Below are 25,388 nucleotides of genomic sequence, written 5' to 3' on the forward strand. Positions count from 1 at the left end.
CACTACATCTAGTCACTACATGCCGTGAGCATCCTGCACAATAGAGTACCACTACACTTAGTTACTACACACCGTGAGCATCCTGCACAACAGAGTACCACTACATGTAGTCACTACACACCGTGAGCATCCTGCACAAGAGTACCACTACACCTATCCACTACAGCCTTGAGTGTCCTGCACTCACTGTACCACTACATGCCTTGAGCATCCTGCAGAGTACCACTACACTTAGTTACTACACGCCAGGAGCATCCTGCACAACAGAGTACTACACCTAGTCACTACACACCGTGAGCATCCTGCACAACAGAGTACTACTACACTTAGTTACTACACGCCAGGAGCATCCTGCACAACAGAGTACTACACCTAGTCACTACACACCGTGAGCATCCTGCACAACAGAGTACTACTACACTTAGTTACTACACGCCAGGAGCATCCTGCACAACAGAGTACTACACCTAGTCACTACACACCGTGAGCATCCTGCACAACAGAGTACTACTACACCTAGTCACTACACACCGTGAGCATCCTGCACAACAGAGTACTACTACACCTAGTCATTATACACCGTGAGCATCCTGCACAACAGAATACCATTACACCTAGTCACTACACACTGTGAGCATCCTGCACAACAGAGCACCATTACACCTAGTCACTACACGCTGTGAGCATCCTGCACAACAGAGTACCACTACATGTAGTCACTACATACCGTGAGCATCCTGCACAACAGAGTACCACTACACCTAGTCACTACACACCATGAACATCCTACAGAGTACCATTACACTTAGTCACTATAACACACCGTGAGCATCCTGCACAAGAGTACCATTACACCTAGTCACTACACACCGTGAGCATCCTGCACAACAGAGCACCATTACACCTAGTCACTACATGCCGTGAGCATCCTGCACAACAGAGTACCATTACACCTAGTCACTATACACTGTGAGCATCCTGCACAACAGAGTACCACTACATGTAGTCACTACATACCGTGAGCATCCTGCACAACGGAGTACCACTACATGTAGTCACTACATACCGTGAGAGCATCCTGCACGACAGAGTACCACTACACCTAGTCACTACACACCATGAACGTCCTACAGAGTACCATTACACTTAGTCACTACACACCGTGAGCATCCTGCACAACAGAGTACCACTACACTTAGTTACTACACACCGTGAGCATCCTCTGCACAACAGAGTACCACTACACCTAGTCACTACATACCGTGAGCATCCTGCACAACAGAGCACATTACACCTAGTCACTACACGCCGTGAGCATCCTGCACAACAGAGTACCATTACACCTAGTCACTACACACTGTGAGCATCCTGCACAACAGAGTACCACTACATGTAGTCACTACACACCGTGAGCATCCTGCACAACAGAGTACCACCACACCTAGTCACTATATACCATGAGCATCCTGCACAACAGAGTACCACTACACCTAGTCACCACACACTGTGGGTGTTATGCACACAGAGTACCACTACATCTAGTAACTACAAGCTGAGTACCGCTGTACTTAGTCACTACATGCTGTTGGTGTTTTGCACAATAAAGTACCACTACATTTGGGCCTGAACCATGAGAAACTGAATGCTGTGGATCTCCAGAACCTCCCCACACCCAGCCCAGGTAATGGTCTTCTAGTGGCATGGGTCCAGTACTTGTATGGAGCCAGGCCACAGTGCTCCTGGGGACATGACTTACCCGTAAATCACTTCATCGTCGGAGTCATTCAGCATAGAAAATGCAGGATTATCCTTCAGCTGAGACTCTGAAACCAACAGAAGCCTTTCTAACATTTTTAGCCAAGACAGAAGCCCAGAAACTATGTGTTTGTCTGTGTGCACCTGAACAGGTCACCTCATGCATCTACCCGGGCACTGTGCACACCGGAAGAGACGCCTGTAGGAATCAGCAGGGAACCACAGCGAAGGCCCCATAGCAGCAAGACATAAGTGGGGCCCCCCGAGGCCTGGCTCACCCGGGCTCTCTGTAATGAGGCTGTTCCTTTGTCACAGGTGCGCAGGAGGAGGAAGGCTGAGCACTGTTTCCTGTCAGACACACTTGGTCCCTCACTCCCATTCCTCCTGTGAGGCTCTTATTCTGGAGAGGCTCTGTTTTTTACAGTTTGGGCTCCCCTTTGCATGGTTATGACATTTTATTTCATATGACTGGTGGGCATGATGCTTGTGCTAAGACCCACTAACCAAACAAACTTGGTTATCACATGCTACAATGCATTTTCCAGGTGTAGTGCACCTGTGCTGTGATCAAGACTCCACAGTCTTGGTTTAACTGCCTGGTATCTCTGTGCCCAAAGAGAAGGCACCAAAAGCCAGTGCCTGGCATCTGTGGAGAACCGCTAGTGGGCTCTGAACCAACACAGGCTTCTGTTTCAGCTGCCTAGCCAGCAACCTAGAGCCCGGGTAACTTACCATACAGAGCATTCTTTGATGGAGAATACACAAAGGCCAAAGTGTAGAGATAAAAGTTCAGCAATCCATAGAAAGATAAGAACTCAGCTGGTGATGCCAGTCAAGGGAGGAATGAGGTTTCTGACACATCCACTGGTGCCTCTGCCTCCCCCCAACCACCAGCAGTCCTTTCTAGTGCTAACACAGAACCGCTAGAGTCCGCAGCCTGGACACCAGGATGCCAGAGTTCAAGCCCACTGCTGGAGGTTGCAGCAGCCTTCCAGGCTCACAGGAGATACAGGTGAACTGTGACCTTTCTTCTCTGTGGACGTGGGCTGCCAAAACCACCTCACACCACACAGCAAAGGGAGAAGGGGCAGGAGGCTCATGAGTTGCAGGACAGCCTACGTTATATAGCGAGACCCTGTCTCAAATAAATAAACAAACAACAAAACCCTGAAATAAACTCAAAGCAATCCTTCACCTCTGAGCTGCAAACCTCTGTGAGATTTGACAAAAGTGTGGTAAGCAATTCAGTCACAAAGATCTGAAAAATTGTGCAAGAGTTCTAGAGACATCGTGGCTCAAAATTCAAGGCACCCCGCATGAGGAGGGAGAGGGCGGCAGCCCCTGAATGGGACAGGGAGCCTGGGAGGAGCAAGCTGCTGATTGGCCTTGAGTAGCCTGAGGATGGAGGATGCCCCTTCTTCTGTCCACAGACTCAACCTGCCACTTTGTCTGGGGTACATGAGGATGCTGCTGGAAGGGGGATGTGAATCAGCTCGATGCTCTGCCAGGGGAGATGCAGCTCTGGACTGACCCTCATGTCACTCAGCTGCACGGTCCTGCCCCACTGAAGGAAAGCAGTGCGGGGCGGGGGTGGGGGGTGCTCCAAGCATGGAAGTCCTGTCTGGCTCCAGGCTGTGCCCCACAGTGACTCAGCGCAGTGTGCTCCAGCTTCCTACCCTCAGAGTGGGCTGACAGAGCTGGCAGGAGGCCAGAAGCCAGGCCAAGAGTCCCTTTTTAGCACGGATAGAGTGATGAGGCCCCGAGGCTAGCAGAGCCCAGGTCACGGGAGCCGATCTGTGTCCTGCAGCATCCACACCCTAAGGTGCTACCAGCGCCCCCAAACCCCTGCTGCCGGTGAGAAGGATATAGTTCTGGTAGTGAGTGGACAGTTCTGCTACAAAGTTGTCTTCTAAAACTTGTGCTCCAAACCTCAAATAAAGGATGACAATGCTGGAAAAAGGAGAGGGCAGAGATAGTTGTCAAAGTGCACAGTGGCATTATCGTCACCTCACTGTTGGCACTCTGTTAGCGCCTGGTCTAGCCACTCACACTTCTCTGAGACTGCTGTTCCAGGGCCCTCGTGCTGGGGGGAGGGCTGGCTCCCTGCTGGCTGGAGGATGGGGTGAGCCGACTTGAGGCATAAGCGCCATGGTGGCCCATCCGAGCCTGGTGCAAGCTTGGCATGTTCTCCTCCTTCCTCTCTTCCTGGTGCATACTTCAGAGGTCAGTCTCCAGAGGGGGGCACTGCTCAGTTGCACCCCCTCCAGGCCACAGCGGCCCACCCAGCAATGAAAGCCACTCCCCACTTGCTCAGCCCCCACACCTGCCACCACACTCTCTGAAGAGTCCCTCTGCACCAGGACCCGCTTCCCATCCGTCCTGTGGGTCAGGCTCCCCCTGAAGCCCCAAGCTGCAAGATGACCTGGACCCCTCCTCCCTACAGACACCTCCCATGGCCATAGGACTGGCCAATAAAAATGAAAGGTAGCCCCCTTCTCCTCTGCATGAGCCCCAAGATGCATGGTACAGAGATTAGACCATGCTCTTCTGGTGGCCTGCTCCCCCCCCTCCCCCGCCCCCACCCCTGTAGGCCTCTGCTGATGGAGCTCACGCCCACATCCACAACTCCTATGCCTCCTACTCAGAGCTGTTCCCGCCAAGCTGGCCCAGCCCTGCGGCCACTGCCTCCACTGTCCTGGGCATGGCACCTTGCTCTCACTGGGGCACAGGGCTACTTGTTTACTTGGTTCCACTGTCCTCCATGGGCTGGGTGATGGGATGGGATGCTGTGTGTAGAGAGTATTAGTGTGTGAATGGGGCAGTTTGAGTGTGGGTGTGTTAGTGTGGAAGGAGGCATGTGTGAGGTATTAGTGCAGATGAAGGGGGTATGGCTAGTATGTTCCTGTGTCATATGTAAGGGTGTGTTAAGTGTGTGAGTGGGTGTTACTGTGAGGGTGTGTGATAGTGTGAGGATATGCCAATGTGTGTGAGGGTGTGTATTAGTGCATATGTTGGTGTGAGATCTGTGTTGGGGGGGTGCGATGGTGTGAAGGGGTTGTGGTATCTGGTGTGGGTGAGGGGCTATGCTGGTGTGAGTAAAGGTGTGTTGGTGTGGGCTGGGGGCTGTGTGTGTGTGAGTGGGTATGGAAAAGGGCCAGAGGCTTCCACACCTCAGAGAGAAGAGACTGATGGACACATTTAAACACACATGCGTGTTCTCCCGTGAACTCAGACACTGATTGAAATTCGGGTTCACTCTGAATTCACACTCAGAGTGCGAATCCTCGCTCTCAATGAGGCTGCGGCCCCAGAGCCACTCTGCCAAACCTGGCCAAGGGCCAGGAGGCTGGAGGCCTGTGCTCCATCTAGGAAGAGGCCACATCTGCTCATCTGCCATCCACACAAGGAAAAGAGACATGTGATAATTAGATCTCCTCTCCATCTGGGGTTTGATTTTAGATGGAGACAAACTCAACAACCGGTTACCTGGGATGGAGTTAAATAACTCCCGCCTAGGGGCCTTGGTGCATAGCTCACAGCTCCCTCCCTGGCCTGCAGCTACCCACCATTTCCCCAACTTCCACGGCACTAAGTCACACACAGGCGCTGGTCCTCAGAATACCAAAAGGTCCGGTGAACCTCGTGCCGCCTGGCATGCCCTAATTCTCTGGTGCTCATGACAAGTACCAGAGCAACGCAGACAAGGGCTTGGCACACAACACAAGCCCGCATCCTCTGGGCACCCTTCATACTCAGCTGCCCCATCTTGGGGCTCAGGATCTGTGATTGGAGGAATGGGGCCAAAGTACCCTAAATGAGCTCCACACAAGAGTGACTGGATACTCAGGACAGTGACAATGCAGTGTTACTAGGTTCTAGAAATAAAATCTTACCTAATGACAAGCACTACAAAGGTCAACGCAGTCAAAAACTTTAACCTGAGATCTGAAAAAAAAAGTACCTCTGTGAGCAAATTTCCTTCTCATCTCAGATCTTAAGAACAAAAGCAAGCCCTCCCTTAGGACTCTCGGCTCTGCTTGACCCCAGGGTCAAGCTGCTCAGCCAGCAGCTTGTCTTGACTAAGGATGAGCATGCGGCCCCAGAAGGCCCCAGGCAGTGTTCACTGCTGGGCAGGAGCTGGACCACTGGCTTCCACACAACGGCTCCCTCGCAAGGGCCAATCACCACGGGGCCTCCTGCGGCTCCCTGAAGAGCCCTGGCTTGGGAGAATCCAGCTACCACCCGTGGGGTTCCTGCAGTACACTCACCCACATAAGGCATGTGCCGGAGCTCAGAACATGCCCGCACTATCAAGAACAAGAGGTATAAGATGTACACAGCTGCCACCACCATGAAGAAGACTTTCATGCCCTGGAATCAACAAGATGGATACTTGGGTAAGGGCAGGCCTTGGGGTCATCTCCTCTAGTACCCCCAAAGGGAGCTCCCCTGCAAAGACTAGAAGGGACCGCAGACAGAACCAGGAGGGGCTCCCCGAGCACAGGCTGCCCACCCAAGGGTATCGCCAGCCCAGTGGACCAATAAGGCGATCCTCCTCAGCACTGTGCCCACTGCCGGCTGCCCAGGGCCTGGGGTCAGAGTGTTGAGCACCTGTAGGTGGCCAAAGCTTCTCTCTCCCTGGCTGGGGCCCAGGCCCTGCCCCAACAGTGAAGAAGAGGCCTGTGCCTAACGGGCCCCACGTGGGGCTGAGCTATGCAGTGCTAGGCAAGTCTCAGTTGCCCCAGACCTGGGTTCCATCTGCAAGAAGAGGGTGTGCGAAGGACACCACAGGTTCACAGGCAGCACTGCTACAAGCTGACGCAGGAAAGCCACCTCTAAGGGCAACGGCCAAGCAGCCCTGGCCAAGGCCAGTCCCCTGCAAGGGTGAGTGCTCTCCGTGCTGAGCCCTCCTTCAATCCTACCCTGACGTAGGTGCGCCTCCACTCCTCTTCTCTCTTCCTGTACCAGAATCCCTCTCCTTCTCTGTCCCAGCACTTCCACCAGAGAGTATGTGTCTTGACTGGTAGTCAAGACACAGTTTTTGTGTGCATGCATATATGTGTACTAGTCATGAGTTTTCATGCTCAAGGCTAACGCTCTGTCATTTGAGTCACAATTTCACCTCCAGCATTTTGCTGGTTAATGAGAAATATGAGTCTCACAGACTTTCCTGCCCAGGCTGACTGTGAACTGCAATCTTCAGACCTCAGCCTCCTGAGTAGCTAGGATTACAGGCATGAGCCACTGGTGCCAGGCAAGACAGTTTTAAGACTTTATTTTTTTTATTTTATTTTTTTGTGTGGTTGTGGGGCTTGAACTCCGGGGCCTGGGTGCTGTCCCTCAACTCTTTAGCTCAAGGCTAGCACTTTACCACTTGAGACACAGAGCCACTTCTGGCTTTTTTTCTGTTTATGTGGTACTGAGGAATCGAACCTAGGACCTCAGACATGCAAGGCAAGCACTCTACCACTGAGCCACCTTCCCAGCCCTAAAACTTTATTTTTTGTATTGCTCAAAACACTTTCCCCAAATTTTCTACCTTTGAATTCTCTGTACTTCTGCTCAGCCATTTAGCAAAACCATATCAACAGCACAATTTAAGTTACAAAATTCAGTCATTTCATAAAATGGAACCTAAAAAAAATTCTCAGGCTTCATTAACAGTTCTTACCTGAAAATTTCCGGTGTCAACTCGGTACTGGTACATGGGGTCATGTAATTCATTAGCTCTTTAAAAAGATGTTTAAAACACAAATTAATTACAAGCTTTACATTTTACACTTTTCTCACTCCACATTTTAATAGTACTTGCTACCAACAATGAAAGATTTTAAAAAAGCAAGTAAAGCAGGCCAGAGAGACAAAGGATGCATGTTCTCCCTTATATGTGGAGGTACATTTAGCTTATAAATGCCATCTGTAAATACATTAGATGGTATGCGAATGTATACAAATGTATTAACTGAAATATAGCAGATTCAAGGGAGAATTCAAACAATGTAATTTCTTAGAAAGACAAAATCAAAGATTAACAAAACACCAGGAAATGGGTACTCAAAAGGGGCAGGGTGGGGTCAAGGGGAATGGGGTTGGCGAATGAAATGGAGAAGAGGGAGAGAACACAGTCAAGAGTCCCAAAAATCCCACATATATCCTACAAAATTCCAAAGAGGAAGGGAAGGGGTAGGGAAGGGGTAGGGAAGGGAGGGATGGGTAAGAATGTTGATAGGGGTGACATTAATTAAGATAATATTAAAATAAAAATAAAAAATATATTAATATTAAAAGAAAAAAAGTCCTAAAAAAGGGCAATTATAAATTTCACATTTCACAGTGAAAAACACCCAATACTAATCTTCCCTATTCTTAATCAGTATTGTAGAACTTCAGTGCTTTTTTTTCTTAGAAAAATCCCAATCACCATTCTTTTAAGAGTTGTTTTATTTTGATTAGTTTATATTATATATACTGCGGGGGGGGGGGGGGGGGGGGAAGAGGGTGAAGAAGGAAGGGGGGATTTCATTGTCACATCTACATCTCCACATCCTTATACTGTAGTAAGAGTTGTTTTATTTTTATTGGCTTATATTATATATACTGCGGGGGAAGGGGGAGCAGGAAGGGGGATTTCATTGTCACATCTCCACATCCCTAGACTGTAGTTAGAGTTGTTCTGCTGGCACACCTGGGCACAGCTGAGCAGCCAGGAAGGCAGGGATGGGAGGTGAAGTAGAAGAGGGCCAGGTCCTATCAGCACGGGGCCACTGACAGATGAGGTATCCAGCCAGAAAGCACTCTACAGGAGTACCCCTAGGACAGGTCGCCTGGAGGCTGTGACACAGGCTCTATGGCAGTGCCCATTCTGATAAGAATAAACCTTGTTGCTCATGCTGAGGATCAGGAGCCCAGGAGAACCAGATCTGCTGAACAGTCCTGGGCGTCAGCTGAACATCATCTCTCTACAGGAGAAATGAAAGTCCACTGTGGTGTTTTTCATGTGCCATCTTAAGACTAGGAGAGCACTGTGCTCTCTCCAAGCCACTCCAGCAAAACTGACTTCCTCAGTTCCAGTCCCCTGACTTCCTGTAGCACAGATGCTTCCTTTCCTCCTGGATGAGGTCACATACAGAGTGAGGTCTGGTCTGTCCACCCGTCATGCTTTGTAGGACAGTTTCACATGGAAAAGAAGTACTCACGTTTGCCATATTCCCAGTGTCACAGAAGCCAGCCACAGTAGTCCAACAATGAGGAATTTTGGCAAATAGAAAGTTAAACACTTCCTTTCTCCCTAAAAAGAAAAAAAAGAAATACAGAAAACAAGTTCTTACAAAGCATTCACTCTAGCAGTCTATCAGATCAGAGATTCCACACCACTGTTATCAAAGGTGCACTCTGCTGGTCCAGTGTGAGGCCGAGGAAGGCTTGAAGGCTACGCTCACTTAGACTGCCGTCAGGATTCAGAGTCCAGGGAGGACCTTCTACAGCTTACCTGAACTCGTATTCCATGGTATGCACACAGCCAGAAGAGCAGCAAGGCACACAGAAACAAAGACTGGAAGAAGTCATCCAGCATCCCTGGGAACCAGCTGTTCACCAGAAAGGAGAGGGGGAAGAATGGGTCTGGAAGGCAAAGGACAGACATGATGAGAGCAGGGCTGCCAGCGCCCAGCACAGAGCCCCACACTCCCACGCGCTCTGAGCTCTCCAGGCAGAGGTAGCGAACCAAAGGCTGTTTTGTTTTCCAAATGCCCAAAGGCCACTGCACACACACTGCCCTGAGTCATCTCCTCACGCAAGAGGTGGCCTGGAAACTCTAAACATGGAGTTCAGGCAGCAAATGCCTTCTGGAGCAGAGACAGCCATGCCAGCACCTTCAGCCAAGTCCCAGGACTGCTGCATCTGCAGCTCATCCAAGTTTTAACTACGGAAGCACTGCTGTTTGTTAAAGACCCAGGCATCTGCCACAACCTGTGTAACATGATGCCCGCGGAGCAGGAACCTGCCACCACCCGCTTGTCCAGGGCTCCCATGAGCTCTTCCGGCATCAGGCCAGACCACCTCTGGGATGCTGGCCAGTTTTAAAGCAGAGAGGGGAAAGTTTCAGAGAAAAGTGGCACCTACCGTTGTATAGCAGCAGCAGTGGCAGGAGGACAGACATCCACTTCTGCTCAATGCCCCAGTCTCTCATGGAAAATTTGCGCAGGGAATGTGCAAACAGGCACTGCAAAGCAAACAGACTCAGACCCCTCACCTCCTGGACCCCAGCAGGGTCACTGGGTTCCATTAGTGGCCGGGCTAGATCTGCTGGGTTAAGTCCTGGCTGAACTAACTACTGGGGTCCTGGAGGTGGTCAGGACAACCATGATGAGATGAGATGGGTGAGCGCTGCCTAGGGCCAGAGATAAGGTGGGGCCCAGCCGGCCATAAACCCTCTACAAGCAGAATGACACCCATCCCTCTCACCTCCCCCTGGTCAGGCTGCTGTCAGGCCTGAGAGCAGATGGCACTCCCAGAACTCCTCAGGGTACAGGAACATCTGTGGACGCAGGAGGCCACGTGCTCCAGTGGACAGCTCTTACAGAGAGGGGTACCGGCTTCCAAGGACAGTGCTGGTGCCAAAAGTCAGAGGCTGAGTTTATTCTCAAATTCTTCCCTGGTGAAGATGTGTGGGTCCTGGAAGAACCTCCTGAAGCTGTTTTCAAACTCTATACATGTACCATGTTTAGGCCTGAAATTTGGGGGATAGGTTGTTTTTCTATAAGCCAACACAAACCAATGGTTTTCTAGGCAGTCTGGCTACCCTGCTTCTTGTCCACTTCCCTAGTCTAAGTTCTGTGCAAGGGTCAGGCCCAGTTCCTTCTGTTAGGAATGCCTCAGGGCCACAAGTACCAGACCTTGGGCCCCAGAAGAGTGCAGAAAAATCCCAGGCAGAAGACAGTCCTCAAGAAACAATGTGGACTTCCAACAGACCAGCCATGAATGCCGGCAGCCCCATAACCGGTACAATTCCTAGAGGAACCCTGGGAGTCTCTGGGACCCCAGGCTCAGCATGGGACAACCAGCCCAGCTCCTGACCAATTCCAGGGCCGTGTCTTGCTTCCTGCCACATACCGCTCACAAGCTCACTATGTGCCACGCTCTCCTCTACTGGGGAGTCTCTCAAGTAGCCAGGGTGCCTAGATGGCAGTACAGGAGCCATCACCACAAAGAAGAGACACATCTAAATATCACACCTTCTCCAGCAGCCTCAGGAGAGCCTCTGGAGAGGGCACAATCCCCCTTAGATGGTCCTCAGCCACTGAACACACCACACTCCCTTGGTGTCCAATTTCTAAATCTCCTTCTTCACAGATGGGCTTTCCTGGCACCCTCTGTTTGTAGGGATATTCCCCAAACCAATGCAATCTTCAGGTCCCAAACAAACCAAAAGCTTGCATTTCTAAAACCATTTCTCTGCAGCCTATTTCTGAAGGGCCCAAACTCTGAGATTCCTAAACATAAAGACCCAAGAGAGTGCCGTTCCAGAGCAGGTCCCTCACACAGGGCAGAATCCCTTTCACACAGGTGAAATGGAGGTTTTATCGCACCACGATGACATTGTATTTAAAAGTTAGTGACCTGCCACACTACTCCTTACTGAAGGACTGTGCACCACTTTTTATACCACAGCATCTTGGCATACGCAGACTGTTTAGGGAAAAGGGATAGACCACTGGATGGCATGTCTCCATGTCTTAGTGTCTAGACAGACGGGGACACTCATAACTGCACACACTAGCTCTGCCCTGACTTGGCCTTGGGTGCGGGGTGCCAGGCCCTTGATACTCACGGTGACGATGAAGGTGAGCACCACAAACACAAAGCGGAACCAGATCTCCAGCTTAGAAAAGGCAGGGTCATAGGTCTTCCACTGAAAAGATAGGTGGAGGATGATGAAAGATGTGCAGATGAAAGAAGTCACCAGATGACTGGTAATGGTCCTGTCTAGATGTGAGGCTAGAGGAGCTTGAAAGGCTTTCCCTTGTACTAGCCCACAGGTCGCCAAATTCTACCACAGTACTTTCATGTAAGCTGGGCACTAGTGGCTCATGCCTGTAATTCTGGCTGTTCAAGAGGCTGAGATGTGAACAATCAAAGTTTGAAGCCAACCCGAGTAAAAGAGTCCTCTAGACTCCATCTCCCAAATAATGAGCAAAACATAGGGCTAGAAGTATGAGTCAAGTGGTAGAGTACCAGCCTCGCAAGTGACTACAGTGTGCGTGAGGACCTGTGGTCGAGTCCTGACACTGTCAAAATAAATAAATAAACAAGCAAAACAACAGAGATGTACTGCCAATAACTGAAAAGAGTCAGGTAAATTATTCTATAATCATAGCAAGGGCACTTGGATTTTTAAGTCTCTTCATTAGTGAAAAGTCGACTTCTCATTAAAAGAAATAATGTGTGTGTATTTAGTACTGGGGTTTGAACTTATTAGGGCCTCAATGCAGGCTAGGCAAGCAATGAACTACATCTTCACCCTTTTGTTTTTTATTGTTTTTGATGTTTATAGACCATTGTTTCAATTAATTCTGTATAATGCAACTCCAGGCTACTTTCTCCCAAAGTTGACACCATAGCTAAAGTTTCTAAAAATTCACATGTGTGCATATATATATATATATATATATACACACACACCAATAATAGCGGTACGTTATATGCCAATAGCAGCGACAGTTCTTCCAGCTACTGAAGCCATCTGTGCAAAGTTATAAAGCAGGTAACAGACATTTTACACTTACTGAATGTTGTTTTGGAATGTGGCCTTGCTAAGTTTGGCCTTGAACTTGTGATCCACCTGCCTTGTAGCCTCCTAAGTAGCTAGAATCACCGATGCATACAACCATGCCCAGCAAAGTAAATATATTTTATAAAATACAAAAGTATAAGTTACATTTTCTTTAAAAACGTATAGAGATGGTCAGATCTCAGGAGGCTGAGATCTGAAGATCACAGTTAAAAGTCAGCCTGGGCAGGAAAGTCCATGACATGCTTATTTCCAATAAACCACCAGGAAAAAGTGGCACTATAGCTCAAGTGATAGCCTTGAGCTGAAGAGCTGAGGGACAGCGTCCAAGCCCTGAGTTCAAGTCCCATGATCGACCCCCCCCCCCAAAAAAAAAAATCGGTAAGAAGAGCAATGCTCAAGTGGCAGAGCAAAAAAGCTAAGGGACCATACACAGCCCCAGTACTGGCATAAAAAAATATAGAGTGCGCAAGAGGACTAGTAGAGGTGTGGATGAGGACGGAGATGCCAATGAGTTTGCTGCTGTGCATGCGGAGCAGCAGGAGCAATGGATTAAGACACCACTAGACTATGAAGACACAGCTGGAAACCACCAAGAACAGAGGTGAGGGCAACAAAGCCAGGCAGAGCCTCAGGACGCAGGGGAACACCCCAAGTGGACGCAGGGGAACACCCCAAGTGGACGCAGGGGAACACCCCAAGCGGCCTCACAAATGCGCTCGGAGTCCCTGAATTTGAGGAGGGGAGAAGAGGACAGAAAAAGTATTCTAAGAAATGGCCAAATTTTTTCCAAAATTTAATGAAAAACCCAGGAACCTCAATGAACTCCAAGCACAAAGAGCATGGAGAAGTACACAAATCAAATCTGTCAAAAAAGTAACCAAGGAAAATGTTAGAAGGTGTAAAGAGAGAACAATGGTTCAGAGGGCAAAGACAGGAACAAAGATAAGGATGACAGGTTTTTTTGTTTTCTCTGTCAGAAAGATGCAAGCCAAAAGGCGGTGGTCAACATTTAAGTACTATGAGTTTAAACCATGATGCAACTCTTGGGAGACTGAAAAGCTTGACAGACTGAAAGCCTGACTCTGCTGATTATGGACAGGATGGCTCACAGCACCACTGGTAGGGATGTAGGATATGGTGTAAACTGCCAGCTTCTTCACCATACACCCAACCACCCTGCGACTCATGCTGACCCAAGGCCCGTAAGAATGATGCCCATACCAAGACCTAGTCACAAATGTCCACAGGGCTTCTATGTAAAAACCCCAAATGGAAACAACCAAATACCCATCACAGACAAATGAAAATCAACAGTACTATATCCACATGATGGAATATTAGTCAGGAACAAAAAAGGAATGGACTAAGGATATACTCAACCTTATCAATCAGCCTCAAAAGAATTTCACTGAAAGAATCTCAACATATTTAATAAGTATGTATTATTGTGTTACTCCATTAGTTTAAGTTCTAAAAAATGCAAACGAATCTGCAATGAACTAGTATAGTGGTGGCCTGGGGACGAGAAGGGACAGAGGAAGTGGAAAAAAGATGTCCAGGGCTGACAGGAGTGCTCCCCATGTTGATTATGAGACCAGTTCCTCAGCTCTGATGTCATATGAAATGGGTCACATCTAATATTTTAAATATGTGTACTTCCCCCTGTGATCAGAATACTTCAATAAAGTTGCCAGACAAAGTTGCTTACAAAGGGGTTAGCAGGAAGTGAATTGTGAAGTCAGAACCTCAGCTCCATACCCCAGCCCTACAATCCCAAAAATCTCACTAAGTCTCAGTTTCTCTCTACAAAGTGGGGATGCTGTTACCAACTTCACAGAAGTACAATGACATCTGTATGGCACAGAATAAACGAACGAGTAAGTCTAAAATGTTAACTATCATGATTGCCGTTAGGCTTATATGTCATGACAGGACCGTGTCCTTCACAGATGATCATGGTGACATGGGGAAGAGAGAGGGGGAAGTGGGGGGCCAGGAGTGTCTACCTCAATGACTTGGCTAATGAGAAGAACAGGAAACACAGGAAACAGATGATGTAGTGTGACTGTAAGCCCAGGAGGGGGCAGTGCTGAGGTAAGCACAATACTCATAGCAAACACCATGTGCATGTCTTAGTAGACTAGCCTTAATCTAAGGCACAATCCGGAAGAGAAGGAGGGAACCAGGAACGTGGACTGCTTTAGTCTCACCCCTAGTCCAAGATCATGGCTGAGAAAAAGAGAGGAGACGAGGCATTTGGAGCTGGCTGGTGTCACTCAGGTTCATCCCCGAGTACACTTCATTAGGGGAGAATGCCCAGATTGCTGGTGTGCGGAGAAGGTGCTGCAGACACTCAGGAGAAATGGCAGGCAGAAATCAGGTGCTGTGTGTTGTGCCAGAAGCACAACACAGGCACAGGCAAGGTAGCACTGCTTTAACCCCAGGAGGGAGCGAGCATCCCCTCCCCCCCTCCCGGTGAGGCAGCACCCATCCTTCCTCACTGCCCCCTGCCAATCACAGCTCAAAAATATCACAAGGAAAATTCCATCAACAAACAACTCACAAGTTTTAGTTCATGCACTATTCTCACACTGTCTACTCTTTCTTGTCCAGGGCATGAACCATCCCTTTACCTGTGAGTCCACACTATTGTATGTGTGTGTTTACATACATGTATCACTTATCATATATATATATAAAACATATCACATATACTATGATGTGGATACGCTATATACTATATGGTATGATATATAATATATACATATGAAACAACCCAAACACCTGACACTGGTGAGTGGATAAACCAAATGTGACCTGTCCATCCAATGAACTATTACTCAACAAAATAAACAGATAAAGAGTGGTCTGCTAACCACCAACAAGGTAGAAGAACCTTGCAAACATCGTGCTAAGTGAAAACAGTCAGTCACAAAAGACCACATTATATAATTCCATTTCCATGAAATGTCCTGAACCGCCAAGTCCAGAGATGCAGAGAGTAGATGACGGGCAGGGACTGTGAGGAGGAAAGTGGGAAGTGACAGCTGAAGGTTTCTTCTGAGAGATGACTGCTCTGAATTAAGGCCAAGGTGCTGGTTACACAATGGCGAGCATACAAGAAGTCACTGAACTGCACAGGTTAGCAGGCAGGTTTCATGACACATGATTATCAATGAAGTGCTTTTTTTGGGGTCAGTCGTGGAGCTTGAACTCTGGGCACTGTCCCTCAACTCTTCAGCTCAAGGCTAGTGCTCTACCACTTGAGACATAGCGCCACTTCTGGTTTTCTGGTGGTTAATGGGAGATAAGTCTCATGGACTTTCCTGCCCAGTCTGGCTTTGAACCAGGATCCTCAGATCTCAGCCTCCTCAGTAGCTAGGATTACTGGTGCCCAGCCAGTGAAGTGTTTTTAAATATCTATTATTAATTTCATTACTGACATAAAAAAAACTGAGGCTCAACAGTCAAACCAATATAAACTGATGGAGCCAGGCTCTGTCCAACCCAAGTCACCCCACCAGTGGTACCGGCTTAGAAGGAGTGGAAGGATAGTGAACAGACTTCAAGTGGACAAGGGATTGCTCTATTTTAAATGTCAGGGCGCCTAAGATTTCTCCCATTTCTATGCTGTCTTATATACTTTTCTTAGTTCCACATACTGAGGAAACTGTGGTTTTACTGTGATAAATAACCTTGCTAAAGGCCATGGTATGTTTCTATCACTCAACAAAGGAACCATGGGACCAGGGAGGGGCACAGGACAGTACTCACTGTAAAGTTCATCTCCTTGATGGGAAGCTTCAGGCGCTCGAACCCCACGGACACCGTATATTGTGTGTAATTCAAGTAGCCCAGGTGAGCCACAATAATCTCTGTGCATTTCTGCAAACACAAGGAAGAGCCATGTCTTTCTTCAAAGCATGACAGAAGACCCTCCCACACGTAAGAGACACATTTGGACAACAGCAGCAGAATTTGTCATCTCCAGGGAGCTTGCCAAAAGTCCATAAAAATCAGATGCCAGATAAAAGGTTCCTAGAAAGTACCAAATGGGTATTTTTGGAACTACAATATATGACTTAAAGTAATTAAAATTGTCCTGCTTTGGATGAGTGAAAATGATATAGTACCTAAATAAAAAAAGACAACCAGGCAACAAGACAGACCTGCCATTTCTACAAACATAGTAACTGCAAGTTACAACGCAGGAGAATGGATGGTGTGGCCTGACTTGTCCTCCTGGGTCCATACTTGCAACTGTCATAACTATACTCACAGCGGGACCACACTTTATCAGATAGTGTTCAACCACCATTCCCTCTGCAGAGCGGCTACCCCACCCAGCATCAAAACCAAGGGGCCTCAAGGTATCCCAGGCTGTGAATGCTGAAAGGTCTGCTAGTTGTCTCGCTCTGTTCTGCAGAATCAGGAAGCTTATTGTCTCCCATCTCCTCTTTGTGGCCGTCCTCTTCAGAAGTGGTGAGAATAAGGCCCACTCTGGGGTGTGGCTCTACAAGGGCCAGCCCCCAGGCAGTAGGTCAAAGATCTGGTCCAGCCCTGCCTCTCAGGCCAACATGCCCTGAATGTCACTCCATCATCCAAGCAGACACATGCTTCCTGTGCCACAACAGTCCAGCCACAGCCTAGAATCTCTGTGGCTTTCGGAGTGGCACCTATTCTTGCTGTGGCTCTGAACAGAACAATCAGTCCTCTAGTAGATCAGAAGATCCTCAAGACAGGGAAGAAAATAGACTTGGCTTTTACATAAGAAGCCTCAAAAACATGATTGGAGGGATGAGGGCCTGCTTTCCCCTGGCACTGTTCATCTAAGGGACAGGAGGGAAAGCAGGGGGATGGTGCAGGGTCTAAAGAGGTATGAGGCCCCAGGTCTCAGACATGAAGGTCAACTGGCCACCGGGTCTGCACCAGGCCCTCTGCACTAGGTGGGGCAGGACTGGCTGGAGCTCTCTGGCTATCACTCACTCCTTTCCCACCTCCAACATCAGCACAAGCCACCTGCTATAGTTTATCCCATCTGGCTGTGCTTCCTTTCCACCAGGGCAGCTCCACCCATCTGAGTTGGCCCCTGTCCTCTCGGCCTGTGTGTGTCCATGTTCCCATCATGACTACATCCCCTACCTGTCTGTCAGCAGCTGCAATCACCTGCAGCTAAGGCCTCAAGGGGCCAGGAGCTGAGGTTCAACATCAGTACACACACTGCCAACCAGAGAAGTACTTCTCCCACAGCGAGAATCTGTCTCGGTGCCCCACGGGAAGTTCTAATGAACCAATGTGACAGCTCAGGGTGTACACACTATTTATTACACTCAAAAACACCACAGCAAAACCACCTAAGGATTTGTGGGTCCCAAGCCTGTGCTGTAACTCTGCCTCAATACAGTGTATCTAGGAAAAAAGACCACAGCACCCTCACCTACAAGGGCAGACAACCCTGCTACCCAAGGCTGAGGTGTTTTCCATTACATCAACTAATAATAGTAATAATAATAATAATAATACTATGAAGGTGGTAAACCTATCTTTACAGAAAACCATAAAAGGTGTGGCTCAAGTAGCAGAGTACCTGTCTCACAAGTATAAGGCCTTACATTCAAACCCCAGTACTGCTCCTGCAAAAATTAATGCCAAGTTTTCTTACGCCAGGCCAATGCTCCTTACAGGGCTAGGGAGAAAGTTGAATGGAGTGGTGGCATGGCATGAACTGAGGCAAAAGCCCAACCAAGAGCAGGAAGGAAGCACAGAGATGCTCTGCCAGCCACTGGGTAGCCTGGCTCTCGTGAAGCTGAGTTTTTAGCTGAGGTCACCGTCTTCCTGAGGACTTCTATTTTCCTTTTGGTGGCATTTGAACTCAGGGACTTACACTTGCTACAGAGATGACTGACAACTTGAGCCACGCCCTCTGCCTTTTCTTTTTCTTTTGCTTTAGTTATTTTTTGGATAGGTCTCTTGCTTTTCCCTATAGTCAGCCTCAGGCCTTGATTCACCTACCTGGCACCTCCCATGAAGCTTGGATTACAGGCATGATCTCCGTTTTTTGGCATTTTTTTTTCACCCGAGTTAGCTTTGAACTATAATCCTTCCAATCCCTGTCTCCTGAATAGTTCTGATAGCAGGTGTGAACCACCACATGCAGCCTAAACTGAGTTTTAAAAATGAAAGTCTGAATAATGGGAGCACCACCACCCCACCAGGGCGAACCAGGACAACTAGTCACAGAAGCTATGGGAGAACTGTCATGGAGCAGCTGTGCGTCCTGCACCTCCTCTGAGCAGCAGCAGCAGCCGCCGCCGCTGCCACAGGGTGTGAACTCAAGTGTGCATGGAGGTGAACGTGGCTGCCTCTTGCCTAGGGAATGGGAGAAGGCCCGCTGCTGGACTGTGGTCCTTTCTGTTACATGTTTCCCTCCTGCCACTCGGCAGGAGTGACCAAGCAGCCTTCACACGGGACGGAGGGCATACGTGGATGTCTCACCCCCTCCCGGGAAAGTTAGGGAGGTGGAATCTCCCTTTGCAGACGAGGACAACCCATTCCAGAAACTTCAACTCATGTGGGTGTCAAGAGGAAGGCAGGGTGGGGGCCAGTTACTTCTGGAGCCTTCTCTGATGCCAGCCTGTTAGTGAAGCCACTGCTGTCCCAGCTCTGCTGGAGAGCGCTGCACTGTGCACACAGCTCACCTGTCCAATGGCTAGGACTCTAGTGACTGGAGAAGGTGCCAGCCCATGCATAGTCTTCCACCATGAGAAGCAGGCTGTTCTGCCCACTGTAGCCGCGAGGCAGATGCATCATAGTCAGGCCAGGAGCTTCAGCACAAGGGCATACTTAGTATCTGTGCCATCCTGGGCAAGGGCTCCATATCACATGGGTTATTTCTAATACTAAGTTATCCTGTGGCTCCTGTGAGGAATCACTGAGCACGACATGGTGTAGATGTGGAAAGGCAATGCACCATGCAGCTCTGCCATCCCAGGTCTAATCTCCCATCAAATGCACTACTGTTCTTGATGCTTCCCAAGTGCCCTGTGTTACAGTCCTCAAGTGGCTCCTTCTGTCACGGGAGAAAGTTCCCAGTCTCTAGATTCTGGGTGTGAATTTAAGCTCCCTGGCCACCAGAATTCTGTCCAACAGCCACACACTGCAGCCTGAAGTCCATACCCAAAAATTAGGCCCCTGGCCTGAGAGGTCTGGACATTTGGGCTCCATCTCAGAAGGGTCAGGGCATTGGTCACCCAACAGAAACAACCCAGAGCCTCATGACAGGACCTGAACATGAGCAGTAGCAACCCTTCTCTGGGAGGCAACACCCACCACATCCGCCAACAGATACTTCAAGCTATAGGCTGCCTGTATGCCCAGGTGTTAAGGGGCAAGTGCCCACTTGCATAGTCAGGGTCTGTGTCTGTGCATGTGCAGGAGCTGAAAAAACTTCTAAAGTTAGGAGAATTTCTTTAGGATCACTCCATTTTTCTTTCACTTTATTTATTTTTGGTGCTGTCCTAAGGCCTGAACTCAGGGCCTGGATGCTATCCCTAAACTTCTGTGCTCAGAGTTAATGCTACCATTTGAGCCATGGCTGCACTTCTGGCGTTTTGGAGAAAATTGGAAATAAGAGTCTCACAGACTTTCCTGCTCAGGCTGGCTTCAAACCACCATCTCAGATCCCTGTCTCCTGAGTAGCTAGGATTATAGTGTAAGCCCAACTATTTTTCTTACAGAACAATTTTTTGAAGGCTCTACCTTTTTTGAAGGAATCTGCTTCCTATGATGGAGAAATAGAGTGCATAGCACACTGTGACAGTATTTGTAACTGGTCAAAACACTCACCCCTCCTGCACCGCAGGTGAGGGTCCTTGTCCGATTGTGAACCTTGTTATGAACGTATGTTGTGGTTCCATCTTGAGCCACACCATTGACTTTCACGGTCATGGGAAAACTGGTCTGAACAGAAGTTTCTATGAAAGAAAAATTCAGGATCAGAGACCACCCCAGGCACCTCCCATGGGCAAAGATCCTGTGGCTGAACCTGGCCTCGGAGCCAGGAACACATGGGCCATGCACCTCCTGAGCTGGCTTACCGCCCCATGTTGGAAAAGCCCACCAAAAGCTTCTCCATTAACACCTATGCCCCACATTACTGATGGACCTATGTTAAAACCTACAGTTCAGTGCTATTTAATTTTTATTAAATTTTATATCAAACAAATAATTTCTATTTTTCTGATTACAATTTATTTTTCTAATTATATTCTAATTGTAAATGAAGAGTTCAAAAATATAAAGATGGCCCTAAACACAATCCTACAGGTAACTGTAATTAACATTTTGTGTCTATGTCCCATGACACTTTCCAAATATACAAATATATAATGACAAAATATTTATTTTTGGCAGTACTGGAATTTGAACTCAGGGCCTTGCTACCGCCTAGCAAGCACTTTACCACTTGAACCATAGCCCACTGACTGTGTGTGTGTGTGTGTGTGTGTGTGTGTGTGTGTGTGTGTGTGTCTGTGTGTGTGTGTGTGTGTGTCTGTGTTGTGACTAGAATTTGGAACTCAGGTACCCTGAACATTTCTTTTTTTTCTTTTCAGCTGATTCTGGGCCTTGAACTCTGAACCCAGAAATTGTCCCTCGGCTTCTTTTGCTCAAGGCTAGCACTCTACCACTTGAGCAACAGCACCACTTCCAGCTTTTTCTGTAGATTAATTGGAGATAAGAGTCTCATGGACTTTCCTGCCTGAGCTGGCTTCAAATAGTAATCCTCAGATCTCACACTCCTGAGTAGCTCAGCAGCCTTGAACTCTTCAAGCTTTTTCTGCTCAAGGCTAGTGTTCTACCACTACTTCCAGTTTCTTTGGTGATTAACTAGAAATAAAGAATCTCATAGACTTTTCTGCTCATACTGGCTTCAAACTGAGATCCTCAGATGTCTTCCTCCTGGGTAGCCAGGATTACCGAGCCTCTGGTACTCAGCAACTCAGTGTGGCTTTTTAAATTTATTTTTTGCCTAGACTGGCCTTGGACCTCTACCTGCTGAGTAGCTGAAATTACATGAAAAATGGTGCCATTTTTCATGCTCAGAAGCTAATCATGATTCCTTAGACATTAGGGCAGGGTTTCTCAGCCCTCAACCGTTAATGAATGATCTGGGTTTGGGAAGTGCTGTTGAGGCTATCCTATGTCTTGTAAGATGTTATGTGACACCCCTGGCTGCTACTTGTAGATGCCAGTTATACTCCCTCACCCTAGTGACAAGCAGGTGTGCCCGAGGAGTAGAGCACCACTTCAGAGTATCAGCACACAACCCTCTGCAGCTTCTTAGCTCAGCTGGCCCTTCCTGCAAGAGGTGCTCCCTCACATTGTCAACTAAAGCGATGGGCTTCCTGCTACACTTAGCTTTTCAAGTCCTTGCTTCCTCTTAAATATGACAGCTTATACCAGAAAAATCATCCCCAAATATCAGGCTGCTTACCTTTTGATTGTTCCAACTCAACCACACACGTCAGCCACAGCTGTTGATTATATGTAGACAGAGGCTTTGAGCGTATTTGAATGGGCTCTAGCTGAAAAAGGAAAAAAAAATTCCATAATCCATGTAACCTTTTTACTGAGTCTACCAAATAGCTCATAACTCTTTTACCTTTCCCTTTTGGTAGTTCAGTGTGAATGCACAGCCTCTCTCCCTTTTGTTCTGCTGGCTTTCTCAGCTGGCGTACTGCCATTTGAGCCATGACACCTACTCAGAAAGGGAGCCTAGCAGACTTTTCTGCTCTTGCTGGCCTCAAACCACAATCCTCTGGATCCTAGCCTCTTGAGAAACTAGGATTACAGGTATAAGCCACGTGTGCCTAGCTCCAAATAGCTCATCTTAACATAAAAAATTTACATTTAGCAAAAGAGACCTCAGCGTTGGCTCTGAAACAGAAGCACGTGAACTATTCTTTCCAGAAGAGAGGGCAAGCTTCCAGCTGCAATTCATTTCTTTTTTTTTTTTTTTTTTTGGGGGGGGGGGGGGTTGGTCATGGTGCTTGAACTCTGGGCCTGGGTGTTGTCCCTCAGCCCTTCAGCTCAAGGCTAGCACTCTACCACTTGAGCCACAGCGCCACTTCGGGCTTTTTTTGCTTATGTGGTGCTGAGGAATTGAACCCATGGCCTCATTCATGCAAGGCAAGCTCTCTACCACTGAGCCACCTTCCCAGCCCTGCAATTCATTTCTATGTATCCAAACTCTCAGGAGGCCATTGTCACCACTTGGGATGATATACCTACTTAAGTGCCAAGAAAAAAGTTATCTTCAAGAAGGAAAGGGAAAAAGCAGAACAATGATGAAATGTGATGAGAATGATGATGAGACACTTCCGTGTGTCTCAATACTTCGTTAGCCTCAGTAGGCCAGATCCCTTTGACATCTTTTATTTAGGGCTTTATTAGTCTTAAAGTCCCTGGAGAGAAAAAGGACTATGCTACCAATGATTCTTATGCCTTGTCTTCCAAAAGACGTGCTATTGGTGTCTCCTAGCAATGGGACGGTGAGGGTTGGTTACGGCGAGGGTTGGTTACGGCAATCACCTGCAGTTGCAAAGAAAAGCACTACCTTTGATTCTGCATCTGAATGCTGGGTGAGGGACCACACGCATCCCAAAAAGCCACAGGAGAAATGAAATCTTCCAGAGAATAGGATACAGTCTCTTTGAAGGGAGGATGGTGTCTTGGCTGCAAGTCAGTTCAATTGTCCAAAAGAGATTTATACTGACAGAAATGAAAAACCAAGTACTGCTACTGTGGAGAAAAGCCACGTTGCAATCTCCAATTCAGACCACCAGCCCAAATGTTAAAGATAAAAGAAAGCTAAGAAAATGTGAAGACTAGCCAGAGAAGAGCGTCTTTCAAACTAGAGCAGCAAGGGCTGGGAGCTGGCCTAGTGGGACAGGCCTGCCCTGCCTGAGGGCACGTGCTGGGCAGCACCAAAAACAGTAAGAAAGAGCTGCATGATTTAGGACAATTTTCTTCTTTTGTTCTTTTGGGGTAGTGGGGAGCAGAGAGAAGGGGCCTGGGGTAGGCAGGCTGCACCCTATGATGCTGAGCTGCTGTCATGCAGGATGGCTGCACCCTGCACATGGATAAGGACTGTGTTTGACCAAAAATCTGCAACAGGAAGGACCTCTGTTTCCTCTAAAGATGGTAAAGAACCAGGCACTTAGAAGAAGGAAGAGATGCTCGTTTAAACAGAGCTCATGGGAGGAATGCCAACAATCAATAAAAAAGACTGTTGCTATTAGAAGATGACACCGAGACCAAGTCTGCACTTGGATAAATATGGGAAGAAAGGGTCAGATACCTAAATAATCATTGTTAGAACTCTTGTCTACTAGGACTTCTGCCTGGAAGGAGCCAGGATGAGTTCATTGTCCTTTGGAGTTGGACTGGGTTTCCCTAGGAAGTGATACCAGCACATTCCTGAGTACAAAAGTACTTAGGACCTTAGAAAAGGTAATTTCATTAGACAAGAACAGCTGCCTGCTGTGAGCCTCTGCAGAGCAAGCACAGTCTGCTGCCCAGCCCCTCCAAGCAGGACCACCTCTGCGGCTCCACAGATCCTTCTGATAATGCCACTTACACCCAAGCCTTACCTTTTTGCTATTGTTTTGTGAAAAATTAGCTGCAGAAGTCTGGATCACTTTGGGTCCTAAAGTCCAGCAAAGGAGAGAAGGGGAAAGTGGGTTACAACGCTAGTCACAACTTATTTTTTCAAATGCCAATAAAAACTCATGCATTATACAAAGATTATCTTATTTATTACCTGGTCTTTCTTTAGAGAGTGTACGTATATAGGAAAAACACACAAACTCTTACTGTGTATCACAACTTCCCGACATGGGTCAAGGTAGAATCTTACACATACACACTGAGGCATACATATGCACACATGTGCGCACACACATGCTCTCTCTCACACACACAGGCAGAACTGGGATTCTCACGGAAAACCTCTCACACTTTCAGTGAGGGCTCTCTATAGTGCATGGTCCTGAGGGAACATTTCTATATGGATATTCCTACATATTTTGTAAAGTGTAAGGCGAGGCATGGTGGTGCAGGCCTGGACTTGGGAGGCTGAAGCAGAAGAATTCCAAGTTCAAGCTCCATTCACTGTATCAAGACTTTCACGTGGCCCAGTTTCCCCTCTAATAGCAGAGACTAGATGGAAATGTTTGCATGAGTGGACATGATGTAATCCCTGTACTTGGGAGATAGAGACAAGAGAATCACAAACTCAAGGCCAGCCTGAGCATGACAGTAAGCTCTAGACTAACCTTAACTACACAGAAGGATCAAGTCTTTAAAAACAAGCCGGGCGCTGGTGGCTCACGCATGTAAACCTAGCTCAGAAGGTTGAGAACTGAGGATCAAGTGCAAAGCCAGCCCAGGCAGGAAAGTCCGTGCGATTCTTATCTCCAATTAACCACTAAAAACTGGAAGTGGCTCTGTGGCTCAAAAGTGGTAGAACGCTAGTCTTGTGTTGAAAAAGCTCATGGACCGTGCCCAGGTCCTAAGTTCAAGCCCTACGACTGACCCCCCCCAAAAAAAGTATTAAACAACAACAAAAATGGGGGGTGATGATAAAAAGAGTGACAGATGCATCGTATTCATAAACTGATTTACTATACAACTCCTTTGGACAACTACTTAAAGATAATAAAAATGTAATTTTTTACAAAGGAAGAAATGTTTGGATGGCCGATGAAGGACAGATGATCAAGGTCACTAGCATAGCCAAACTGACCTGAGACCCCAGCTGCTGCCAGGGTCCTGCTCACTG

The 25,388-nt window shown here is 47.9% G+C and overlaps 1 protein-coding gene across 2 annotated transcripts in view; it reads right to left on the reverse strand.

The window, feature by feature from the left end:
• Window positions 1-25,388, reverse strand: part of Tmem181 (transmembrane protein 181) — a 39,492-nt gene that overhangs the window by 3,288 nt on the left and 10,816 nt on the right. For both annotated transcript variants that reach the window (XM_042702068.1, XM_042702067.1), the window contains exons 3-16: window positions 24,199-24,254; window positions 22,041-22,131; window positions 20,393-20,520; window positions 16,322-16,432; window positions 11,585-11,665; window positions 9,877-9,976; window positions 9,245-9,375; window positions 8,952-9,043; window positions 7,427-7,484; window positions 6,024-6,126; window positions 5,649-5,700; window positions 3,623-3,705; window positions 2,488-2,577; window positions 1,757-1,823 (exon numbers count right to left, since the gene is read on the reverse strand). In XM_042702068.1, coding sequence (XP_042558002.1) covers window positions 1,757-1,823; window positions 2,488-2,577; window positions 3,623-3,705; window positions 5,649-5,700; window positions 6,024-6,126; window positions 7,427-7,484; window positions 8,952-9,043; window positions 9,245-9,375; window positions 9,877-9,976; window positions 11,585-11,665; window positions 16,322-16,432; window positions 20,393-20,520; window positions 22,041-22,131; window positions 24,199-24,254 — 1,243 coding nt within the window. The remainder of the gene's footprint in view (window positions 1-1,756; window positions 1,824-2,487; window positions 2,578-3,622; window positions 3,706-5,648; window positions 5,701-6,023; window positions 6,127-7,426; window positions 7,485-8,951; window positions 9,044-9,244; window positions 9,376-9,876; window positions 9,977-11,584; window positions 11,666-16,321; window positions 16,433-20,392; window positions 20,521-22,040; window positions 22,132-24,198; window positions 24,255-25,388) is intronic.

The sequence above is a fragment of the Dipodomys spectabilis genome, unplaced genomic scaffold, assembly GCF_019054845.1.
Source record: "Dipodomys spectabilis isolate Male_0828 unplaced genomic scaffold, ASM1905484v1 ptg000302l, whole genome shotgun sequence".
In the NCBI taxonomy this organism is placed as follows: Eukaryota; Metazoa; Chordata; class Mammalia; order Rodentia; family Heteromyidae; genus Dipodomys; species Dipodomys spectabilis.